The following is an 18810-nucleotide window of genomic DNA, read 5'->3' on the forward strand; positions in this document are numbered from 1 at the left end:
AATCAAGCTGATTTCGATGTTGCCCATCTGGTGATGTCCATGTGTAGAGTCTTCTCTTGTGTTGTTGGAAAAGAGTGTTTGTGATGACCAGCTTGTTCTCTTGGCAGAACTCTATTAGCCTTTGCCCTGCTTCATTTTGAACTCCAAGGCCAAACTTGCCAGTTGTTCCTTTTATCTCTTGACTCCCTACTTTAGCATTCCATTCCCCTATAATGAGAAGAACATCCTTCTTTGGTGTCATTTCTATAAGGTGTTGTAAGTCTTCATAGAATTGCTCAATTTCAGTTTCTTCAGCACCAGTGGTTGGTGCATAAACTTGGATTACTGTGATGTTAAAAGGTCTGCCTTGGATTCGTATCGAGATCATTCTATCATTTTTGAGATTGCATCCCAGTACAGCTTTCGCCACTCTTTTGTTGACTATGAGGGCCACTCCATTTCTTTTACGGGATTCTTACCCACAGTAGTAGATATGATGGTCATCCGAACTGAATTCGCCAATTCCCGTCCATTTTAGTTCACTGATGCCCAGGATGTCAATATTTATTCTTGCCATCTCATTTTTGACCACATCCAACTTACCAAGGTTCATGGTTCTTACATTCCAGGTTCCTATGCAATATTTTTCTTTACAGCATTGGACTTTCCTTTCGCTTCCAGGCATATCCACAACTGAGCGTCCTTTCGGCTTTGGCCCAGCCGCTTCATCAGCTCTGAATCTACTTGTACTTGTCCTCCGCTCTTCCTCAGTAGCATGTTGGACGCCTTCCGACCTGAGGGGCTCATCTTCCAGCATCATAACTTTCATATGCCTGTTGTCTTTGTCCATGGAGTTTTCTTGGCAGGGATACTGGAGTGGCTTGCCGGTTCCTGCTCCAGGTGGATCACGTTTGGTCAAAACTCTCCACTATGACCTGTCCATCTTGGGTGGCCCTGCACGGCATGGCTCATAACTTCTCTGAGTTATTCAAGACCCTTCGCCACGGCAAGGCAGTGGCTGGTTTTAGTTTTATCCTATTTATTTTAAACTCAGCTGTTGTTTAAAATGATTGTTTATTTTGTGCAAGATCGTTCATAAGTATGTCTGCAAAAAAAATAAAAAAATGAAGCCAAGCCACACTAGACTTGTTGGGTTGTGGGAGTTTTCCTCTCATAGCTAGAATCAGCAGCTTGGGTTTAGATTTCCAATAGCAGTCAGAAACAAGCATCTGTGAGTATTTTGTGTTTTTATCTTGTATTTTTATGCTGTGATAAATAAATACAGTGGTATATCAGTTTAAGAACAGTCCTGTTTAAGAACTATTCGGTTTACAAACTCCACAAAACCGGAAGTAGTGTCCCGGTTTGCAAACTTTACCTCAGTCTAAGAACAGAATAGTGGAAGAGCACCGGTGGCAGGAGGCCTCATTAGGGAAAGCACACCTCGGTTTAAGAACAGTTTCGGTTTAAGAACAGACCTGGAACGGATTAAGTTTGTAAACCGAGGTACTATAGTAAATATTTTCCATGTGTGTAAGCAAGTTGAGGCTGAGCCAAAATGAAGTAGGGGAAGTTGTTTTATCCTGTCACCTAGGGCTAGATGGGCAGTCAAACATCTGAAGGTATCACATGGTGACAATGGTGGTTTTAGGGTATATTCCATTAACATGTTGTTTCCTGTGTAGTTACTTTACTTGCTTAATGTACGCTTCCATCCAGTTACCTGTCTTCTTCCTATTTCCACCCCCACCCCTTTAGCTGCATTGGGATATTTGAGCTGAGCCTTAGCATTGACCTGAATAAAGGAAAGAGCCTGTTACATTAATTATATAGTCCCCGAGGAGAATGAATGCAGCAGGATTTTCAAAATGACGCTCTCATCATTTTAACCGTGCGTTTACCTTCCCACATGACAGGGTGATGGCAGGAAATGGCTTGTGTTATGTTCTCAACAGATTTGCCACAGAATCTCAGGGACATCTAAGCATGGCTTCAGCCCTACTCTTTATCTATTTATCCGGATAGTTAAAATGCTCAGTGTACCATTTCTAAATCACAGGAGTATGAAAGAAAGAACAGAAGCCCCGTATCAAAAGGCATAAGCCTATACATATCCATAAATAAACATGACAGGCATCCAGTCCACTGCTGCCTTTTCAGTATGAGAAAACTGAAAAGAGTACGGCAAGCCCTGCGTGGAGGGGAAACAGATACAAACAGATTGTAAGGGAAGACAAACAGGAGGAGAGTATCTGTACTGGATCAACATCCTACAGTCCAGTGTGTTTCCTTGTGAGGCCCACCATATCTTATGAGGTGGATGTGGCTTCCCTTCTGTAGTTCCATATGCCTCCCACATCACAGTCAAAGAGCTGGCTTATTGGCTAAAGTGCACATATAAACACACTGTCCCATTGCCTTTTCACTGCTTCCTTGGGATTGCCAGCTCACAATGCTGCAGTAAAGACTGGTGGAAAATTATCCACCTAACTATTAAAGGGATTGGATTGGAGACTCCTCAGGGCCTAGACTCAGAAAAAATAGGCTACCTAACTCCCCAGTCCATAGTCCCACAATCCATTTTCTCAGGCCTCTCTTTTCCCCCTCAGGTTCATGTAGTGCTCTCTATTAATTGCACACTTTTCCTGTGGTTAAAATGCATGAGGGTCCAAAGTGAGCCTTGCAGATTGCCATGCCATGTGCGGAGCAACAGTCTGCCAGAACCATCCTCTGGCCCATCAGGCAAGAGTGGAACTACTGGAAGCTAGTCCAGAATGATTCTATGGTCATTGGTACTGAATACCTCAGTATGTGGTGTGCCAGAAGGTGTCATATGAAGTCAGATATGTATGAGAGAAATATATGGTTGTAAAATGAAATCTTGAGGTTGGAAAGGGCATGCTAATATTAACGTTGGGGACACAAACATCATTATGTTTCTCCACCTCTCCTATAGCCCATCATCCAGCAGACTTAAAAAGCCCTCATTATAGAGAATCATCCTCTTGGTAAAATACAGTTTAGATTCTGCATTTCAGAGCTAAAAATAAAAGAACAAGAGAAGAATTTCAGCTGTTATGCATGCAGCAGATGCACTGCACACAAGGGAGCCATTATGAGTGGAATAAGTGAATGCAATTAACAGCGCTGAAGTGACTAAGCATTCCATATAAAATCACTATGGATCAAAGTGAAGCTACTTGTGCATTTGAAATGGCATCTTTAGCAACAGGAAACACAATACCAAGTAATTTTTCTTAATTTTAGGACATGGAGGGGGTTCCCTCCCCCATGTATTATTCTGAAAAATTATGCCTTGTCTACTACATGTTTTCAGAGAAAGACATTGCATAGAACCTCATGATTTTAAGCTGTTTCTGTTGAGGGACAAGATGCTGATTTCATATTAATATTATCTCTTTGATCACTGTGGTGTTTCAGTTAGCTTGTTGAGATACATCTTGAACTTGACCTGGTGAAAACATTAAGCAAACATTTGGGTCCCCAACTAATATCCAAACAATAACTTTTGCAAATGCATATATATTGGACGGAGATAAAGCAATTGTGAAATGCTGCCTTTCTCCATTACAAAGAGAAATCACAGCCTGCCAGACACATGGACATTGATAGCACCTTCCACAGAAGCAACCACTGTGATGCAGACAAGAAGAACCCAGAAACAGAGGCTGCAATGTTCCCCATAGATGGCTATTTGAAAGCTTTTGCTTCTATCTGCAAATAGCCATCCTTTTGAATTATCTATCAAAAGTGGGGAAAGGGTAGTCAGTGCAGTGTAGTGTAGTGTAGTGTCCAGGCAGCTTCTTTGGGAGGTTTCCCTGTTGGGGTTTTTCATACTGCTGTGGATATGCTGTAACTGGATGCAGAGCTGATCTGAATCTTAAACTTTGTCATGGTGGTACGGGCAGAGATGGAGGAGGTTGTGGGACGTATTCTTTGGCTCTCAGTTGAGTTTGATGTGTTTTAACATGCACCGTCTCTTTTGTTGCCATAATGCCATGCTAACAACACTGCTCATCTTTGGCTCTTCCATTGGAAATGCACCAGTGTAATATTATGACAACATATCTCTGCTGTTATGCTGATGTAGGGTCCTTACCTGTATGAAATGTCTAATATCTGGTGTCATGGGGCACCTCCTCAAATCCTAAACTCCCCAGCTTGCATAAATTGAACACAGAAGAAAAAGCTGATAATTACTTTGTTGTAGTGTCGTCGTTTTTTAGCTGCAAAGCATTCCACAGGCAAAGATATTTTTATATTTTCACAACTTGCTGACACATCACTTTTTGGTGCACTTTTATTAGACCAAATCATGCAAAATTTACACCAATAGAACTGAGTCTTTGCATTCCTATTCCACCCATCCTCATCACAATGTAGGCTTTATTAAGTTTTTGTCTCATAAGGCGTACACTCTTTACTCAAGACCTATAATGGATCCCATAATGCTTTGATGAACGTGATTTATATCTGTTCTTCTGGTTGATGTCCACATAGTTCAGAATCCATAAATACTTTGGGCATGGCACCGTCAGAAATAGCTGTTCTGTCTTAAGATTGTTTGGCTAATTTTGTTTGTTTCTTCTTTTTTACATGGTCTCTGGAGCATTAAATGGCCATCCTCTGCAGCCATTACCCTTCCTTTTGATGATAAAGGCTTTTCTGCACTAAAAAGAATAAGAAAAATAAATATTTGATGTTCATTTTCAGTTGCTGTTGTTAACAATAATAATCATGAATCCAAATAAGCCTAATAAGCCTTGTTTGACCTCACAGCAATCCTGGGAGGCTGGTCAATGTTAATCCCATTTTAGAGATGTTGAATTGAGGCTGCCACACTCTGACTAGCCCAAGGCCTCCTGTCCATGACTGAGTTATAATTTGAACATCTAAGGCTAGGGGAAGGGTTGTAGGTTTGCATGCAGAAGGTCCAACATTCATTTCCCCAGCAGGGGAAATGGGTGAGGCTGGGAATGTTGCATGTCTGAAACCTTAGAGAACTGCTGCTAACTAAGCTAGATGGATCAACGGCCTATCTGTCCAAGGTTGTAATCTTATGTGCACTGACCTGGGAGTTAGCCCTACTGAATTCAATAGGATTTACATCAATCCATTAGAGCATGGCAGTTTGGGGGTTACAACAAAATCTGCTTTCCTCCACATAATGTAAAGTGGAAATAATTATGTTTAACTCAAAGAGAATAAATATGTTGCATTCCATAGGAGAGGTATCTTCATGCTGATCTTGAATGAAATGTGGATTTCATTCCTGTTTGTTTGTTTTTTCCATCTTATTTCAGAAAAATGAATGGCTGTGTTTGAACTGCCAAACTCAGAGGCTGCTAGAAGGAAGCCTAGGAGACCCTGCTCCAATGCCACTGCCTGCTCCAAAGCAACAGCCAACTGGATCCCCTCGACACCAACCCGGAGGAATTGGTCAGCAACAGAGAGGAGCTCCTCAGCAACCTGAAATGTCAGCTCCTCACGACAGGCACCTTTCACAAGCAAACCATCTCAGGACTTCAGAACCGAGCAAATTACCAACCACTGTCCAAGACAGAAAGCCTCCTGCTCCATCAGAAGGAAAGCCACTGCCCAAACTACCCGAAGAGCCTCCCAAAGCTTCTGAAAGTCCATTGCCAAAGGGGAAAACTATGGCCACAAAACCAGAAGCGGATATCAAAGATAGCACGACCGTATCCGAGTCTCAGAAAACACGAGAACAGGAGGTAAGCATTGCTCCACTGGACACAATGGTTTAGTTATAAGAGGTTTCTTTTGAGTAGCTGATACCCAACCTAAAAGCCAACAGGAGACAGTTTATTAAAGTGTTTTTAGCTGGCAGTCAGGCAGGGGATGATAGAGACATGGTCTGCTATCCAACAGGCCTCTTCGCACAAATGCACCATATTTGCAGAAGTCTCTCTTGAGTTTTTTCCCCCTTGTCAAGATTCGTTCCTCCACTTCATTGCTTGCTATTTTTAAAAACATCCCTGGATTTTCGAAACACTAATGCCTCGAAGCATAACTGGATTGAACATATACTAGTTTCAAAAATGTATGGAGTTAATTTCAAGAGTCTTCTTAATAAATTAATGGAGAAAGCATGATTATTTTTGGGTGACATTATACTTTAACATCAACAACATAGGCCACTGTAACTGTAACAACATAGGCTTTTGTGTGGTAATCAGAAGCACATCACCAGGTGAGGTGGAGATGAAGGTGCTGAGATGGTGGGGAGGTCAGCATAGTGCAAACTCATTGGCAGAGCCAATGTGGTGCTCCTGCTGGTGCATTTGCATCTACCCACTGCCTCCTCCTCTGCCTCCAAATAAGCCACAGTGGGTCACCTGCCAGAAGCTTGTGTAGTGGCTCTACCCTAGCTGTCAACTTTCTTCCAGTTGTAATGCTTTAGTCCAAATGCAAGAACTGCCTTTCTGGATCAGACCAAGCAGGACATGAAGGTGCTTGTCAGCGGCGTAGCGTGGGTTATCAGCACCCGGGGCAAGGCAAGTAATTTGCGCCCCCTAACCCGGGGCAAGGCAAGTACAGTAATTTACTCTCCCAAGCAGCAGCAGCAGCAGCAGCAGCAGCGAGGCTTCTCTTTCCCCCGCGCTCTCCTGGAGCTGCCTCTTTTCTTTCCTTTTTTCCCTTTCTCCAAGGCTTTTCGCTTTCTCTCCTTAACTGATTCCTCCTCCACACCACGGCGTTTCCTGGCTGCTTCCCCCCCCCTTCCCCTCTCTCTCCTCCTCGCTCTGCTTGCCTTGCCCTGCCCTGCCTGAGGGCGCCCTGAGGAGACTCCGCTCTCCTTTTTGACCAGGCGAGGTGGAAAAAAGGGGGGGAAGTCTCTTCCCGCCCCCTCGCCAGACTCCCTGCTCGGCTGGGCTCACTAACCAGGCGGCCAGTGGAGAGAGAGCCGCAATTACCATAAAGCTCCTCTCCCTCCGCTTCGCCAAGCTGTCAAAGCCCGGCAGCAGCGGCAACGGCAGCAGCAGGCGCAGCCAGACCCCCGCCAGCCAGCCAGCCAGCCCGCCCGCCCGCCCGGCTTCCTCTCCTTTTTTTGCTCGCGGCAGAAGGCTTCGCTCTCCCCCTTCCGCGACCTCCTTGCCAAGCCGAGCGAGCGCGGGCTCCCTAACCCGTGGATTTTAGTAGGGGCAGAGAGCTGCTAGTGCGAGCGCGCCCCCCGCCCACGTTGCGCCCGGTGCGGCCGGCCCCCCTGGCACCCCCCACGCTACGCCACTGGTGCTTGTTATTTGTCTCCAGCATCTTTCATAAGTGTACCTCTTATGCACAGAGAGGTTTCACCTATCACAGCACTGTTTGTTTGTGGGGCCAAGCACAGTAGGCCAGTGACCCTGCTGGGTGGTTTGTAATAGCAGAAATGATGACAAGACAAGAGTGTTTGTTTATGCACAGTGATTTAAGGCATGTTTTACAGAGAAGACATTTCAAAGAGTCTTTTTCCTTCCTTCTGACCCTAGTGTAATGCCTCTGCAGCCTTAGGTTCAAACTACATGTTACACTCATATGTATGTAGCTGCATCCTAACAGACCTCTTTATGTTTTAAACGCAGCTTTTGTGTGGGTGTGTGGCGGGGGTTATCCAGCAAAAGCCGGTAGGAGTCAAAATGGCTACCTGTGAATAACATTTGCACCTGTGAAGTCAGTGTCTGTTCCTTTTTAATAGCATTCACTATTGGGTAATAATAGGGGTTACCGAGATCTAGCAGAGTTTAGCAGAGAGAATGAAAGTGCGAGCAGAGGAGGTGGAGTGTTAGGTGCCACCTGCACAGTGTGAGGCTAATTGTGAGATGTTCCAGAGAAGAAACAAAGGTGAAATTGAGTGCTTGAGGGATAAGTGAAAAGCTCTTGCTAGCAGAAGCGGAAAGGTGGAAAGAAGGAAGAGAGAGTGCAGAGGGCAAGGCCCCAATACTCAACATCAAAATGTCATTTTGACGTTTCCTCTTTCCCCTCTCCTGGCTCCTCCCAGGATGGACAGCAAAGATACTTCCCAGAGGACTTTAGAGCAAGCTGGTGTTTCTGCTGTTCTTATACAGACTCTCTTTGCTTCTGTTTTTAATCAATTGTTCACATTGACTAATTTCAGTTTACTACAGCTGAAGGATCTGCCTTCTCAGCCCCTCTGAACTGCAAGTAGGGAGTATGCATTAGCCTAGATGACATTTAACACTAATTTGGTTAGGGCTTTGTGGGAATCTCCAGTTATGCAATACCAATCCTGCTGCCAATGCTTTGATTGGGGTATTGATTAAAAACAAAGTTTTATTTGTGCCACTGTCCCTTGCCTCAATCCCTTGGGCTTTCTCTGCAAAATTGTCAGCCCCTGAAATTAAACTCCACAGAGTGGTTGCTGCCTCCAGAGACACTGATTAGCTGGTCTTTTGTCCTCTCTTGTTATTTTGTCACCTGGTCTTGGCATCTGAAGTGCAGGAATTAAGATCTTCAGCCTCTTGCTATTCAGGGCATGAATAAAATTCCCTTCTTGATCTCAAATTCTAATTATAAGTTCCACAAGTTCTGTGTGAAGATTTAAAATATTCACTGCTGTATGTGGGATTTCAGTCACCATAAACTTTACTGGAGCCCTGGGAATAAACATAACGCTTAGCTGAACTGCAGCAACATTTCTGAAATGCCCTTTTCGACGCATTTTTGCTGTGAGGAATTTGTAGAAAAGAATGGAGGTGGAGTTTGTGCCCCACAATCACAATGCCTTCTTTATCAAACAAAGACAAATGTCCATCAGGTATTTGCATGGGTGGAGCACAAGGTGGAGCAAGACTGCAAAGGAGCAGAAGGGTAAGTGTTATGGGGGGGGGCAGAATTTGGAGCAGGATCCTCACTTCTGCTCTATTTATAGAGGCTGCCAGCCTGCAGGAAGCTGCTGAATTACTGGGGCAGAAGAGGCTCATTATATTTTATCCTAGGCATGAGCAAAGAAACCCTTAAGAGAGAGTGAGCAAAGGTGGGTGGTGTGAAAGGAAGAGGAAAGCTAATATTGAGTGATGCATATTTTTAGTTTTGAAGAAGCCTACTTTTCCAGCTCTTTGGGCAAATGTTTTGTTTGCTTTTGGGAGGAGGTGTCAGATCATGACTGGCTTGTGGCAGGTTTTGCCAAACACCTATTAAAAAAACCCTAACTCTGTAGTTGCTTGAAAAAAGTATATTGCTTCCAAATTACTCTTAATTCTTTGGCATAAGAAGCCTCAGACTGCCTGCAGTTAGTCAGGATTGTCAAATCCTGTCCTGATTATATCAAGGCCCCATTGCCCAAATGTTCTGCACCCTATCCATGAGAATTACATCCTTTTTTAAAAAAAAAAACCTCCTCTGAAAATTTTTGAATGCAATTTCTCTTTTACCCATTATTTTATGAAGAACGGTTGAAATAAATGCAGGAGAAATTGTAATCACAGGACTAGAACCAACAATGGCAGATTAATTTATTTGCCGTACCAAGAAATTAACAGTGTTGTTAACAGTGCCACATCACTTTATAGTATATTAAAGATATTTAAATAGCCATTAATAGCCATTCTTCCACACCAGGGGATAATGGTCTTTTGACAGCTGGCTGTCAAGTTTGGGATTTTTTTTACAAGTAATATTCTTGACAATTAATCTTCCAGCCCACATTTTCAGAGGTACACACCAAGCAAATATTTGAACAAGTTGAAATAGAGCTGTACACACAGTAGGTAGTTGCTGGGGCCACGAACAATGATGTTCCAAACTTCCCCACAAATGTTCACCAATCTGCAGATTTGTACATGAAAAATAGTCAACTTAGGCATTAATTTTGTAAATAGTGCTTATTAACAACTGTTGGCCATGATAGCTATATGGAAACTCCATGTTCAGAGGTCCTGTATCTCTGAGGACCAGGTGCTGAGGCCATTACAATCATACCTGACTTGTGAGCCTTCAGAGGGCCTTCCTGGCTGTTGTTGGTAATACGTTACTGGACTAGATAAACCTTGGCCTGGTCCAGCAAGGTAATTCTTGCAATCTTAACTTGTAGGATTTCAAGGTTTGTGCTCCTTCTTATTGCAAAAGGAACACTTACATTTTCACTATACTTTAGGCTACAAAAAATGCTAGAGCATACAACTTTGGAGCCAACCAGCCTTGGGCAAACCAGATGGTCCTTTTTAAAAGGAAAGGAGCCAGCCAATAAGACACTGTCATCTTAGCCCCTGGGTTGACAACAAGAGAGCACAGATTTACAAAACTGCAGAGCCAGCTATTTGGATTTTACAAATGTTTTGTTTGTTCCTAGGGACTTGCTGAAATCCAGACCTGTCAGAAGCAAACAGATGCAGTAAGGCTTAGCATGTTGAAGACTTGGGCTACACTTAGACATAATTTAATTTTTAAAGAAATATCTAAGTGTATAACATGAAATAATAAATATTTTTTTTAAAGAAAGAGATGTAAATTGATCATAATCAGTGCTGTTTTTCTAGAAAAAGAGGTGCTGGAACTCACCATGCCCACCTGAGAGGTTTTGGAACTGAGTTCTGGCGAGTTCTGGCTGGGGGGGAAAGCCCTGATCATAGTTAATGAATGACAATCAGAGCAATCAGAATAATTCTGATTTTGTTAACACAGAGTTGAGGGGAATCACATTTTCCTAGCAGCAAAATGTTTCAATTTGGGTTCTGGGAAAATATATTGTTTCTCAAAACCAGAAGTGCTTCCTGGAAGAATGACATCTGCAACAAATGACTAAGAGCTGTTCATTTATTAGATTGTAAATGGATTGCGTGAAAGGTCCTGTCCATCTTGCTTTACTGTCATGAACTTGGCAAGAAGGAATTTTTAATTAAATGCATCATGCAATGATACTTCTTTCATGTTAATTTGCAAGGGTGCCAGATTTTTGTTTCTAAACTTGATAGCTTTGCTTACATTCTTTGACATCTGAGTATTGAGAGAGAGGGTGGGGTGCAAGCTTAAAAATAAATTACCGGTACTTCAGAAGGTCGGCGGTTCGAATCCCCGCGATGGGGTGAGCTCCCGTTGCTTGGTCCCTGCTCCTGCCAACCTAGCAGTTCGAAAGCACGTCAAAGTACAAGTAGATAAATAGGTACCACTCCGGCAGGAAGGTAAACAGCATTTCCGTGCGCTGCTCTGGTTCGCCATAAGTGGCTTAGTCATGCTGGCCATATGACCTGGAAGCTGTACGCCGGCTCCCTCGGCCAATAAAGCGAGATGAGCGCCGCAACCCCAGAGTCGGTCACGACTGGACCTAATGGTCAGGGGTCCCTTTACCTTTTTACTTGCTTATGACTCCTGAGTTTAGGAGCCCTTCCCTTCTTAATTTTTAAAATTATTATTAAAGTGAGGGATAACACTTTTGTTACTTGCTAAATTGTGGCTATTGTGTTGTAGGGGTTTTGTTGTTTTTTTTCAAATTTTGAGGGTTTTATGTCCCTTCATGATTTCCAAGTTAATTATAGCTCAGGATTTCTGCAAGCCTGTGTGATAAACTGGGTTGTGCTCATAAAAGACTCTTTTAATGGCATCTAATGGAATTTGTTTTCTCTTCTTTTGTAGGAATCCAGTAAGCCTTATCCACCAGACCTGTCTCGTAGCCCTCAAAGCTTGAGTGACACTGGCTACTCATCTGATGGCATATCCAGTTCCCAGAGTGAGATCACGGGCTTAGTGCAGCAAGAAGGAGAACAACTAAACGAAACCGGAATTGTAGAGCCGAGCCCTCCAAGTCCTTCGGAACTCACTAAGCTGGAAAGCAGTATGCGGCCCCTACTGGAGTCCAAGGGGCTGGCTCAGGAGCCAACAGACAGAGGTAAAACATACCACGAATTACGAGAGGAGCAGAGGGAAAGGCAGAGGCCACGGTCCCTTTCTATCACCCCTGAAGCCTTTGATTCTGATGAGGAGCTAGAAGATATCATGGAAGAAGATGAAGACTCTCTAGAATGGGAGAACCAGAAGGAGCAGAGGGACAGCATGGAATCTTCAGATGACTTCGGCAGCAAGCTACGCCACGACTATGTGGAAGACAGCAGCGAAGGAGAGTTCTCCATCGTACCAACAAGGCAGAAAAGCAAAGAACCTGCAATGACTGATGAAGAGTTCATGAGAAGGCAACTCCTGGAGATGAGCGCAGAGGAAGATAACCTGGAGGAGGAGGAAGAATACGATCGTGTAAAATACAGCGTTGCAAAAAACGGGCACAAGCCTGACTCGGAGAAGAGCAGGGAGGCCGCCTTATCCAAGAGACGCCTGCCTCACAGCTCCGGCAGCATATATGAGGAGGAAAGAAAAGAGCTGGAAAGTACTGAGGGGGAAGACATGGCTGCATCTCAGGGAGGTTTGCGGCGTTTCAAAACCATTGAATTAAACAGCACTAACAACTATGGCAGAGACATGGAACTCAGCCAAGAGGCAGACATCAGCCTGGACAGAGAACCTGAACTGGAGATGGAAAGCCTGACGGGATCCCCAGAAGACAGGTCAAGAGGCGAATATTCTTCCACCTTGCCAGCAACAACACCCAGTTACACATCAGGAACCTCCCCCACCTCCATCTCTTCCCTGGAGGAGGACAGCGATAGCAGCCCTAGTCGCAGGCAGAGGCTGGAGGAGGTCAAGCAGCAGAGGAAAGCCCGGCATCGCTCCCACGGACCTCTGCTGCCAACCATAGAAGATTCCTCCGAGGAAGAAGAGCTGCGGGAGGAAGAGGAGCTCTTGCGAGAACAGGAAAAAATGCGAGAGGTAGAACAGCAGCGCATCCGAAGCACGGCTCGGAAAACAAAGAGAGATAAAGAAGAGCTGAGGGCACAGAGGAGGAGGGAAAGGTCTAAAACTCCACCCAGCAATCTGTCTCCCATTGAAGATGCATCACCCACCGAGGAACTGCGTCAGGCTGCAGAGATGGAGGAACTGCACAGATCTTCCTGTTCAGAATATTCTCCTTCCATTGACTCTGAGGCAGAGGGGTTTGATGTCATTGCCTCCAAGCTGTACAAGTCTGGCAGTGAGTACAACCTCCCAACATTTATGTCCCTCTATTCTCCAACAGAAAAAACTGCTGGCTCTGGTTACCCCTCCAATAAGCCCCTGAAAAGTGCGGAAGAAGCTTATGAAGAGATGATGAGGAAGGCAGAAATGTTTCAGAAGCAGCAACCATCCCAGCAAAGCGTCTCCTACAGTAACACTTTCCAGCAAGTAGGCTATCGTGGTTCAGAAGGCCAAAATAATTTCGAATACCAATACATAGATGACTACAGCTATGACGGCCGGAATTTAGACTCCTCTCAAGCAGACTATCAGAACGAACTTTCCAAATCTGGGGCAGTTTATGAAGAAATCCTTCAGACATCACAGAATATCTCCAGAATGCATCAATCCTCTTCTCTGGATTTGACCCTTGAACAGGAAGTAAAGAAGAAAGGGAGAGAAGATGCTTATCAAGAAAAGCAGTTTCTGAATGCAGAGAGTGCTTATGAAAGTGGCCCACTCACTCCTGGGACAAGCCCAACCCAGTTGTCTGCTCCTGTCTCCTTTTCCTCCACTGAAAGCAGCGCAGGCAGAATAATCCCTGATGTTCGAGTCACTCAACATTTCGCAAAGGAGAGTCAGGAGCAGCCAAAGCTTCATAGCTCACCCACAGCACCTAGTTCAGTTTCAAAGAGCGTAACAACGCCCTACACATATGCTAAAGGAACTAGCACCGTCACCACTGTTGTTTCCAGTCCTGCAAGTGCACCACGAATCTACAGCTCTCCGACTTCTCTGAGCGGCTCAGATGCACCATCCGTCTCCACTACTAGCCGAAGTTATACTCAAACAAAAGTAACAGCCAGCTATGGTTGTCAAACAGAAAATATTTCCAGGGTCAGGAGCGTTGCAGAGATTAGTGGGCCGTCAGCAAGAGAGAAACTCCAAAGCATGACTGACAAGTCCACTGGACCCATGTCGACACCTAAAACATATTCCTACTTCAAAAGCTCAAGCCCACCACTTTCCCCTTCTTCTCCTACTCAGAGCCCCACTCATTCTGTTCCTAGAGCTGGGGTGCCACCCAGTTCAGGGATGGGGGTTAAATCAACTGCAGAGTTTTCCACCCAAACCCATAGCCCGGTTCTCGCCTACGATGCCCCCACGATTACCGCTATGTCAACCTCTTCTCCAACGGTAGCTCAAGGAACACAAACTCCCTACCGATCGAGTTCCCCTCGCCTTGCTCGGCAACAATCATCACAAGAATCTCCCTTTATGGTCATCACACTAGCAGCGGATGCAGCCATTCAGACCAAGCCGATTGGCGTAAGTTCCTCCATTTCACCAGCCTCCTCTCCAACTCGGCAAGGCCGCCAGCATAGCTACAGTCAAACAGTAATCCATGCAGCGCAACTCCAACAAGAGCAGCTGCAGTCCACTTACACAAAGACCCAATCAGCTTTCGAAAGAGCCTCTGCTCCTAGTGCTGCAATGCAGAAAGTGCAAACAACTGCTGCCGACAGCATGCCTGGTGTGTATAGCTGGGGAACACTGCCTGCAGAGAACATTTCTTTGTGTCGGATATCATCAATACCTGGGACATCCAGAGTAGAACCTGGACCCAGAGCAGTTGGTAGTAATATTGTGGACCTGCGGACTGCAATAAAGTCTGCTCCAATCATTATAACAGACCAAGGGATGGATCTCACATCCCTAGCTACGGAGAGCAGAAAATACTGCCTCACTATGGACCAGTCACCAAGTCGGCAGTCTAGCACCATCCAACCCTTAATTATCAACCTTAATGCCCAGGAACAGCCCCATGCTATCATAAGCACAGCCACCACAGTCAGCATCACTGTTGCATCTTCCATGCTTGTGTCTCAGCCAAAGCATCCTGCGGTCTATGGAGACCCTTTCCAGAACAGAGTGGACTTTGGTCAAGGGACGGGGAGTCCTGTCTGCCTGACACACATTAAGCAGGTAGAACAAGCGGTTCAGACTGGTACCTTCAGAGGAGTTGCAAGCGGCACTGGAATTTCTGCTTCTGCAGGCCGTCCGGAAGCTGCAGGTCCCCAGCAAGCGAAATTTGCAAGATACAATTTGCCCAACCAGATGACATCCTTGATGAAAAAAGATGCCCTGATCACTCAGACCAACAATGCACAGAATATTGTGAGTGCCATTCCCAGACCGTTTCCTCAGGACCAAAGTTCAGAGGTGTATAGAGGGATCCCAGTGGAACTGAAAACTCAGACACCCCCAGTCACCATTGGGACTAAGAAATCCCAGGTTATGATGGTGCAGATGGATGATATTGCAACAGGCCCTGTCACCAAACTCATCAAAGAGGAACCTCCTCCCAATGCCTTGGATCTCACAGGGATGAAGCCTGAAAGTCAAGTAGCATGCTGTGACGTAGTGTACAAATTTCCCTTTGGAGGCAGCTGCACTGGGGCTTTTAACCCTTCTTCCAAGGTGCCAGAGAAAAATGTTGGGGATGCAGGAAGCGCTGACAAACCTAGTGGCCAGTACTATGGTAGCAGAGAACAGGAGGTGGCAGAAGCATATCCTTATCGAGAACAAGCAGCACCAGGGCCTAATCCGTACGAGGAGCACAGGTTCTACCATCATGGCCTGTTTGGGAGACTGTATTCCTCAATGTCAGATACAAACCTTTCTGAAATGGGCTTGAACTATTACCCAGTTAAGGGAGGGCAGCCCTTCAACGCCCCTCCTGGGGATTCCGCTGTGGATCTGACCACCATGAAACCTCCGTACAGCCACAGCTTCACCGAGGGAGGCTACATGGGGCACGGATTGCAGTATGGCTCTTTCTCTGACCTCAGGCAGTCCAGTGACTTGCTGAGCCATTCCTACCCAATGCGGAGATATAGCTCGGCCTCCAATATCTACTCTGACTACAGGTATTCGCTAAGAGGGGACCTGGCAAATTTCCAGGAAGCCAGCCTGGCTCATTATAGCGCCACGACAGCTCGCGAAATCAGCCGAATGTGTGCAGCACTCAACTCTATGGACCAGTACGGTGGCCGGCATACGAACAGCTCAGATCTTCTCCAATATGGACAGTATGGGCCAGGAGGGGGCGGAGGCATCTCGGCCCAGCAGGGTGCCATGAAACCAAACATGATGTACAAGCCAAATTTCCCAGAGTCTGGCCAAGGCTATGGAAACCTAGCCCAGTACAACCTCTCCAGACTTGGAGCTGTCAGACAGGGACTCCCTTCCACAGCCACTGTACGAGCTGCTGATGGCATGATTTATTCAACCATCAACACACCAATCGCATCAACTCTCCCCATCACTACCCAGCCAGCTTCTGTGCTGCGCCCCATGCTCCGAGGCCTATATAGACCCTATGCCCCAGGCAGTATCACAGCTGTCCCTCTGGCCAGCTTGACCAGAGTGCCTCTAGTTGCTCCCAGGATGCCCCTTGCATCCCAAGGTCTGTATCGTTATCCAGTGCCCAGCAGACTCCCAGCAGCTCCCACATCTTCAGTAATGGAAACACCAATGTATTTGGGGAAGCCTGTTAGCACCACTGCAGCTAGCACTGCTGCCAGTAGCGTAAGCCCAGCACCAGTTTCCAAGCCCTCAGCTCCGACTGCTGTCCCCTTGCAAAGGCCTGAGCAGAAAGGCATCCGAGAGGAGGCTGCTGCAGTGAGTTCTGGGGTGCAGAGTACTGTCAGGGATGCCAGCCAAGGGCAGCAGCAGCAGCAGCCACCGCCGCCTCCACCACCACCACCACCACCACCAACCCAGAAACAGGCTGAAGCTACCCAGCAAAGCATTGCCAGCAAAGCAGCCACAGAAAGGGAAGAAAAGGAGAAGGAGGAAGAGAGGCAGAGGAAGCAGCAGGAGCACATCCTCCAGATTGAGAGGGAGAGAGTCGAGCTGGAGAAACTGAGGCAGATGAGGCTGCATGAGGAGCTGGAGCGGGAGCGAGTGGAGTTGCAAAGGCACAGAGAGAAGGAGCAGCTGCTGATGCACAGGGAGATCCAGGAGCTGCAATCCATAAAGCACCAGGTCCTGCAACAGCAGCAGGAGGAGCGCCAAGTCCAGTTTGTGCTGCAGCGGGAGCAGCTGGCCCAGCAGCGCTTGCAGCTGGAGCAGATCCAGCAATTGCAGCACCAACTGCAGCACCAACTGGAGGAGCAGAAGAGGCAGAAGAGCACCTTCCCTCCCGTCTGTGACCCTTCGGGGAGGCTCCCTCCCCAGGCCGCGTCAGAGATCACCATAGAAATGCAGCGGACCCTTGCTCAAAATGGGCAATACTGGCCACCCATGAACCAAGCATTTATAGCTACTGCGGCCCCAGGGCAAGAGGGGCAAGGGCAGCCTCGCTACCCTGGACCCCAGAGGACTCTCACCAACTCAGCCTCTGAAATGTCCCTGCAGACGGAAGACCAGTGGGAAGCCGGTCGGGGGATCAAGAAGAGGAACTCCATGCCGCGCCTCCGGGATGCTTATGACAAGGAGCCAAGCCACGAGCCATATGTTGCCGTGAAGAAGATCACAGACAGCAGTGTGCAGACAGATGAGGAAGATGGGGAGGAGCGCTTCTATGCATCCCGCCGCCGGCGGACCCGGCGCAGCACCGACTGTAGTGTGCAGACGGACGAGGAAGACAATGGCGAGTGGGAGCAGCCCGTGCGGCGCCGGCGCTCCCGCTTTTCGCGGCACTCAGACTCCAACGCAGAAAGCAAGCCAGACTCTTCAGCCAAAGGCACGGCTAGCATAGCGATCCAGACCATCAGCGACTGCTCTGTGCAAACTGAACCTGACCAGCTCCACCGAGTGTCCCCTTCCATCCACATCACCACCCCTGACCCCAAGGTGGAGATCGTGAAATACATCTCTGCCCCTGAGAAGACCCAGCGAGGAGAGAGCCTGGCTTGCCAGACGGAGCCGGAAGCGCAGCCACAGCCAGGCATCGTGATCCCCCAGCTCACTGTGCCTACGACGATTACGCCTTACTCCTCCAACCTCCAGATCGTAAGCACAGGCCCCCTGGATCCCCATTCGGTCCGACAGCAGGCCTTGGGGAAGAAGAAGCCCGACCCACTTGAAATTGGCTACCAATCCCACCTGCCGACAGATTCCTTGTCTCAGCTGGTGTCCCGTCAGCCTCCCAAGTCCCCCCAAGTGCTCTACTCCCCGGTCTCGCCCCTGTCCCCACATCGGCTGCTAGAGTCTTCCTTCACAACCAGCGAGAGGCTCAACAAGGCCCACGTGACCCCGCAGAAGCACTTCACAGCCGACACCACCCAGCGCCAGCAGACCCTACCTCGCCCCATCAAAACCATGCAGCGGTCCTTATCAGACCCCAAGCCCATCAGCCCAACATCAGAGGAGTCTGCAAAAGACAGGTTCTCCTTGTATCAGCACGCGTTGCTTCCTGGTAGCCAGGTAAGATTGCCGCTTGTCTGATAAGTAAGAGAAGTCTGATGATATTTCTGCTTTTCTTTTTAAAGGCCCCCGCTTATCACGTAATCACTGTATGCAGCAGGAATGAAGGAGAGCTGTCCCCGTGAAGATAAGACACAACAGGCTTATTGGTCACAGCAGGTCCCTCACTCTCCATGTAAAGCTTGTTTTGCAACTTTCTTTACAGACATGCAAGTCAAATGCATGATGCTCTTAATCATGCTCCTCTCCTTCAAGCAGAGTGCCCACATTTTTAAACCCAAAAAATTGCTAAAATAAAATAAAACCATGAAGACACTGAAATAATTATAAAATTGCTTTAAGGATTGGTGAGGTAGTGGACATTGACCAGTAAGTACCCAC

The 18810-nt window shown here is 46.8% G+C and overlaps 1 protein-coding gene and 1 long non-coding RNA gene across 3 annotated transcripts in view; one reads left to right on the plus strand and one right to left on the minus strand.

Moving 5' to 3' along the window:
* Positions 1 to 18810, plus strand: part of BSN (bassoon presynaptic cytomatrix protein) — a 202222-nt gene that overhangs the window by 157807 nt on the left and 25605 nt on the right. For both annotated transcript variants that reach the window (XM_028718651.2, XM_028718649.2), the window contains exons 4-5: positions 5304 to 5732; positions 11587 to 18429. In XM_028718651.2, coding sequence (XP_028574484.2) covers positions 5304 to 5732; positions 11587 to 18429 — 7272 coding nt within the window. The remainder of the gene's footprint in view (positions 1 to 5303; positions 5733 to 11586; positions 18430 to 18810) is intronic.
* Positions 4352 to 18810, minus strand: part of LOC144326990 (uncharacterized) — a 39132-nt gene continuing 24673 nt past the window's right edge. The window contains exon 5 of the long non-coding RNA XR_013391943.1: positions 4352 to 4670. This is a non-coding gene — a long non-coding RNA (uncharacterized LOC144326990). The remainder of the gene's footprint in view (positions 4671 to 18810) is intronic.

The sequence above is a fragment of the Podarcis muralis genome, chromosome 2, assembly GCF_964188315.1.
Source record: "Podarcis muralis chromosome 2, rPodMur119.hap1.1, whole genome shotgun sequence".
Classification (NCBI taxonomy): domain Eukaryota; kingdom Metazoa; phylum Chordata; class Lepidosauria; order Squamata; family Lacertidae; genus Podarcis; species Podarcis muralis.